Here is a 7075-nt window from a genome sequence, read left to right on the forward strand (position 1 = left end):
GATATTGTGATCCAATCTCAAAATATATACTCAGCGTAGGCATATATGTATAGCCCATCTCCTGCTTCACTCACTCAGTTTTGGTCTCTGTATGTCTCAATCTTGAGTCTTGAGTCAAGGCTATCCATATTCAGTAGTGTGGAAAAACGGTAACAAAGACTGCTGCAACAGAACAGGACTAAACAATTGGTTGTACGTACGGACAGTACTAGGCTAGAATATGCTACAAAAATTAATGATCATAACCCCAAAAATAATTTATTCAATAAATAAAAAATTAGGCCATCTCACCATTATACTTTCAACGAGTTGGGACTTCACCAACTTTTATATAAAAGGCTAAAAAGAGAGTTGATAAAGTGCTTATGACATTATGATAAGTGATGTAATAATATATATAGTAATAGTGGTAAATGGCCTTTTCAAAAGTGATAAAAGTCATCTTTACTTATGGTTTTATAATCTAATTTTACATATTACAGGTCACCAAAATCCACCACCCTTGAGCAAAAATGGCATATGTAGGCATTCCTCTTCTTGTTGGGTAGTTCTATATTAAGTTGGGAAATCTTCCGGTTTAGGATTTGTTGGTATATCTTGAAAGTTCATCACTACGTAAATATTTGGGGAATCCAATCCAACTCAAAACATTACTGGGATAATTCAGTACTATAGAAATGGCAACTGCACCAAAGTGATCTTTATTCTTAGAAAATATTAATAAAATTAATAAAAGACAAAAACTTAAACCCACTTCTGTAATTAATTGGTTTTATACATTTGCCCCACTAACGCAATATCAATATATGTTGTAATGCGTCTCTTATGGTAGCCAGAAGGTTGACTAATATTGGACTTAAAATATATCAAGGGCGGTTATATTTTACATACATAAGATGAGAATGACTACATTAGAATCCTTTTCTTTCCTCAACTGAGAAAAAGTTCTATACATATATAGTGTATATATATAAATCTACATAGACTGTATAATTTACAATATCCATAACTAGGTGTTACAAATAAGTGGGATCGCACTATCCCCAAGAAGCTTATCCCATCCTTTGTTTCGTGATCTTATCTTATTATTATTATTATTATTTTCCTTTTTGCATTCTCAACTTGTGGGGTCATAACTTCGATAACTTCGAAAGATCTGTGATCAAATGCCATTCTTCTTGAGAAAGAGAAAAAAAAAATGCTTCAAATATGTGCCATTTATGTAAATTCATTCACGTTCGTACAGTTTTCGTATCAAGATTCATTTCTATAAAGTAACGAACGGTACAGCACGGTAATGCTCATGCAACAACTATCACATTCCATTATTATATCATGTATATATACATAAAATATAATACAATATTATAAAAATAAAATAAAAAATCATTGGTCCATTGCCCCCTCTTAGCTACCTATCATATCAACCATTTAATGCCACAAAAGCCCCATTTCTCTCATTCTAGCTACACTCATACACATATAATATATATATATACACACACACCTTTCATTTTTGAACAAGCACTACTACCAATCTGAACAGCATTAGTAATAGTAGTCCCTCATCTCACTCTCTCTTTCTCTCTTTAATATACTACTTTCTCTCTCTAAAGTGAGTTGTTAAAACTTGTCAAGACAAGAAAAGTATGAAGGGAAAGTTTGTGAAAATATGCATGAACAAGATGAAGAAAAATATGGGAAGTACTAGTACTAGTATTAATACTAAAGTGAGTCCTTGTCTAGGCTGCGAATACTGTTGCCAATGGAGTTTGTGGCCTTTCATTCAAAACAATGATGAAAAGTACTCAAATCAACATAAAAATCATCATCAAATTCCAAAGGATGTTCCAAAGGGTCACATGGTGGTTTACGTAGGAAAAGAGTACTACAAGAGGTTTGTCGTAAAAATAAGCTTGCTTAATCACCCTCTATTCAAGGCATTGCTTGATCAAGCTCGAGATGAGTTTGACTACAACGCCGGCGACTCCAAGCTCTGCATACCTTGCGATGAGAGCCTCTTCATCGACGTGGTTCGCTGTGCGAGCTGTCCTGATGCCAATGCAGACAGATCAAAGATTTGGCTTTGTTGTCTCTCATCGTGATCATGATCATCACCACTTCACTACTACCTTCATGTCTTTAACCAGAAGAAAGAGTTGAGATTGAAAAAATTCAATTCATTATATTATTATTGATTAATATGAGATGTATCAGTAACCCTGTTTTTGCCTGTAAACTATGTAGAATTAATTAATTTGTAAACATAATATTAATTATCTTATCCTGTGTTTTGTTAGTTAGATCACCAGAGTTAATGTAATTGATCCATTCAATAATGGGAGATTCTTACGAGATCCATGTATAGAAGAAGCTAGAGATCGTTGTGTCAAATTAATTTTAACATTATTTCTAAAGTAACCAATTTAACTAGGATTGGACTAAAATTTTGAAACACAGCTATTAAATGGGGTCTTTATTTTAGTTCAAGAAGTTATGTTATTACAGCAAAATAAAAGGGTGCTTGTAACAAAACCCCTTTTATTATTCATGTCCCTCTAACAGCAAAATAAAAGGGTGCTTGTAATAAGAAATTAATTTTGTTCTTATACTACATAACTGAAGCAATAGGGAGTTTGTAACAAAATCCAAGTGAAAGGGTCTATTATTCATGTCCGCTTAAATTAAGAACTGACATTAATTATTTATAAGCTTCTACTATGATTTCGTCTCATGTCAATTATTTTGACAGGTAAGAAACTAAGCAGAAAAATAGAACTTAATGTAGTCGTAGGTTTAGTCAAATGGTCTCATATTTCTCATCGCACACTTCTTGCCACAAATTGGGTGGATATGAGTTCAAATCCAGCCTCCCCGATTTTTCTGTTAGCAAAATTTTTAGTAGCACACATGCATGCATGTAAGAATAATTATAGAAACAGCCAAATGTTTATGAAAATCCATATCTGGCAATACATAAAGTGGTTGAGTAAGTATACATTGAGAGCTACTTAAAGAGTCCAAACGAAAGGGATAGACACTACTTTGCTTCACAAATTATATAGTATTTATATTGAGAGCTACTTGAGAGTACAAAAGATAGAGACACAAGTACATATATTTTGGCTTTTATATGATTTATGAACAGCCAAGTAAGATCTATCATACATTTAACCAAAAAATAAGTTAAATCGATTATAGATGTATTAACATATTTTAATGGCCTACCCCTAGTCCTCTACTAAAACTCGATCCTCATATATTTAAAAAATTTCCACGATATAATTTAGCTTATTTTGCTTCGTTGGTTTAGTTATTAGGCTAATATTCAAAGCCGGTCCTTTTTCTATGGAAAATAGAAATCTTGCTTGAACTATTCATTTGCTCTATTTAAATTGTTGCTTAATTAACAATTTAATCTTTTTTTGTTAAGCAATTTTTCTAACCAAAAAATCAAATAAGAAGAAAATAAAATTGACTTAATGAAAATCAATAAATACCAATATTCGTCCTTATCAACATGGACTCAAACTAAGAAGAAAAAGTGATGACGTATGGGATATTTAAGATCTCGATTTAAAAATTATTACTCTAGTATAGCACAAAAATATACATAAAAGAAATTGATTTGTCTGTATAAGGAAAAACTAACTTGATTAGAAAATATCACCAAAGAAGCTTCTATTGCGAGTTTAACATGAAAATTGATTTATTTTATATTAATATGTAATCTCACTTGCATATTGAAATATATAGAATAGTGACTCAACTACATAATCATTGTGATTATTAGTGTATGTTTTCTTAACTCTTGCAGGGAAGACAGAGCAATGACAATTCGCACTCTTTTTTGTTAGCATGTGATGGTTCTAAAAGTAATTCTAACATTAACCTCAAATTTCTATGACATTCCTAGTAATCTTGGAAGGAGAAACAAGCATTGTATTAAATATCTCTACAAAAGAGTAGTGCTAAGCCACCTATAACAGCAAAACAGCTAAGAGCATCGAATAAAGACTCAACGAACTTCCATCATTTATCGAAACCAATTATCTTGAAAGCTGTCGTGGATAATAACGTGCACAAATGTGGCTTAGTTTGTTGTTGGGCCGAGTCTTAGACCCCATAATTCTTGCTCCTACACTCATACTTCCTTCTTCTTCGGAAGCTTGTCTTACATTTAGGAATCACTCAACACTGTTTTGCACTCAACAATACAATGACTCAAATTCAATTAGGAGGATTTTATTGACATAATATGTCCAAATGCAGGAACTAACTAGTTACCAAACTTATGTACACACAAGTTACTAGAATTCACCTCAAAGCCTACAATATTTTAGGTTGCACAAAACTATAACAATACTCGAAAGAGAGTCAAACCTCAGCCTTTCCGAGAGCAAATCAAATGCCTGACCATTTGAGCTGGCCCTCTAAAAAACAAACACTTGCTATAATCAACAATCTTCACTTGCATCTTTCATCAAAACAGACCTTGTTTTCACCCCACTGGCAAGTTTGGTAAATAAAAATGAAACACGATTAGCTCAGCTAAACTTAAGTTTACACTCACTGCAGAGTTAAGTCATAATAGGATAGTAGTGACTCGAATGTGGCAGAATATAAAGTCGCATTCCCTTCAATCATGAATCAGGATACAGAACACTTCGTACATTAATTTTCTTTTTCACTATAAATATCAGGTTGCCTCCATTTATCTTACACGAGATAATCAAGTCCCACCACAGCATTCTTATTCTATGTCACACAATACTATTATTGAAAACAAATTAACAAAAGTTAGTAAGAACCCAAAAGAAACCCACCAGAACTCGCTATGCTGTATTATAACATATCTCAGCATTCTAGGTCTGCAAAATATAGAGTTTTTTGTATCCATCTATTATTCACTTTGTAATATAGAAATCATTCAATGCAGCAAAAGAAAAAATAATACATAACAAGAAGGAACCTTGTAGAAGGTAAATGTATAATAAGAAAGGAAAGGAAAAAGAGGGTCCTGCTTAACTCAATTGACTACAAGAATTGAAGGCTCACAGGTCACAGCTACAGCAGCACAAGTAATTCACAATTCCAACAATGAGTATTCTGACTTTCTTACATTATCTTTATCGTCACCAAAAGAACATGTATTGCAGCATTTGAAACAATTGATTGCAACATAATATACACATGTAAGATTGATTACCAGGCGGAATATACACAAATAGTACATTGCCTTGTGACGAAGTACATACAACTCATTGTTGGTGGTGATCACTGACAACTCAAACAACGGCAGTGCAAAATCACTTAGGATTGCAAATTAAGAGAACAGAGCACTGAATGTTTACCCGCTGATTTATGGTCTCCAAGATAAAAATGCCATTCAATTACCATTGACTATCATCTAAGGCCATCAATCAAATTCTCCATTTCCCTTCGCCCAAACCTCCTTCCCTGAGAATTAGCATCTTTACATCTTGCCGCAAAGTAAAAAACAAGCCAAACAACCATGAAGTAAACTTCCACGGTAGACTGAAAAAGCTTGGCAAAAGACTTGCCACAAACCCGAGCCAAAACCCACCTCACAAATGACCCACAAAATACAGCTTCCAAACATTTGATCTGGACAGCTTGGTTAAACATGGTGGATATCAAATAACAGCCTTCTTTAACAATTTCTCTCCCACTCTTCCTCGAATCAACTATGGCAATCCAAGCATCCACAGCGAACACAAAAGCCACAAATGTATCCAACAGGAACCATGTAAACAAAAACCCTGAAATCTCCTTTTCAAAACCACGAATCCATGGAGACATAACAGAGAATGGCATAAGTTTCAACCTCACAAACAGCTTGAAAAATGAATACTGGTCTTCAATTTCTCCAAAATACCACAAACCAAGAAGCTGAGTCAATGCATCTCTCACTGCCCATCTCATTAGAATGAACCCAGATAGCCTCTTAAGCCCTAATCTTGACCCATCCCATATTAGACCAGCAAAAGAATTAAACCTCCCTAATAGATCATTAACAACAGTTGTGAAAACAATGCCCAAAACCCAAGAATACGTTACTAGAAACCCTAGTATTACCCACCCATAAGCTGCAGATAAGAAACTCACAAGGAAGAACAACAAAGCCGCGTCACGACGGCCGAGCTCCAAACCCTTAATGAAGAATGGCAAATCCACAATCCGATCCGATTCTTCTTGATGACCGTTCTCCAATCCAGGCGATACACCGTCTTTCTTCTCCTCTTCTTCGTCGTTTTTCTCGTCTCTCGCTTCGGTTCTGAATGTAACCCCATACCGAACAACCTCCGAAACCCTAATCCCATTATCAACAACCAGATCAGAAAAACCCATCTTCGGACCCAAGCTGGTGAACAAGACGATGCTAGCATTAACGGAATCTTTCCGATTAGACCCAAAGAGACTCCGATCATCGTCATCATCTCCAGAGAAGAAGTCATCGTCGAGGGTTCCAACCCTAGTGAGATGAAGAAATGGTCGGCGACGGTGGTATCGGCGAAGAGTCGCGGGAGAGGGAGAATCAGATGAGGAGGAGCGAAGACGGTTATTCTGGTGTTGGTTTCCGGCGAGGTCGAGGCGAGAGAGGAGAGACTTCAGAGAAGGGTCACGATCAATGAAGGAGGTGACGAAGTGGGTGCCATTCTCGACGACTGTACGGAATGAGAAGATGAGGATTGAGAGAAAGAGGAAGGTGGCGAGGTTAGTGGTGAAGGTGGTGGTAGCTTCTCTGAGAAGCTGAGCCGTCGTCCGTAGGTTGCTCAGCCGTGGGTGGTGATGGTGCTGGTGGTCGCTCATGGCGCCGCAGCTGCCTCTCCCAATATCACCCCCAAATATATCTATATATGTATATTGTAACACTTTCACTTTTGGGGGTTTGAATTAATTTTGTTTCTGATTTTGATCTGATTCCAAAGGCTTTGTTCGGTGGGTTTTTTATTTTTTTGGTAGAGAGAGATATGAATTACAACTCAGAAAGAAGAGGTTGGAAGAATGAACGGAGAGCAAGTGGGAATCACGCGCTTTTAACATGGGCCAT

General features: G+C 35.7%; 2 protein-coding genes across 2 annotated transcripts; one reads left to right on the forward strand and one right to left on the reverse strand.

Moving 5' to 3' along the window:
* The first annotated feature begins 1524 nt into the window (after positions 1-1524).
* LOC115710625 (protein SMALL AUXIN UP-REGULATED RNA 10) lies at positions 1525-2391 on the forward strand. Its single transcript, XM_030638983.2, has one exon. It carries the CDS (start codon positions 1650-1652, stop codon positions 2103-2105), a length of 456 nt encoding a protein of 151 aa, XP_030494843.2. The 5' UTR covers positions 1525-1649; the 3' UTR covers positions 2106-2391.
* A 2477-nt stretch (positions 2392-4868) lies between these two features.
* On the reverse strand, positions 4869-7075 carry LOC115709346 (uncharacterized). The gene has a single exon (XM_030637432.2). It carries the CDS (start codon positions 6832-6834, stop codon positions 5407-5409), a length of 1428 nt encoding a protein of 475 aa, XP_030493292.2. The 5' UTR covers positions 6835-7075; the 3' UTR covers positions 4869-5406.

The sequence above is a fragment of the Cannabis sativa genome, chromosome 3 (assembly GCF_029168945.1).
Source record: "Cannabis sativa cultivar Pink pepper isolate KNU-18-1 chromosome 3, ASM2916894v1, whole genome shotgun sequence".
Classification (NCBI taxonomy): Eukaryota; Viridiplantae; Streptophyta; class Magnoliopsida; order Rosales; family Cannabaceae; genus Cannabis; species Cannabis sativa.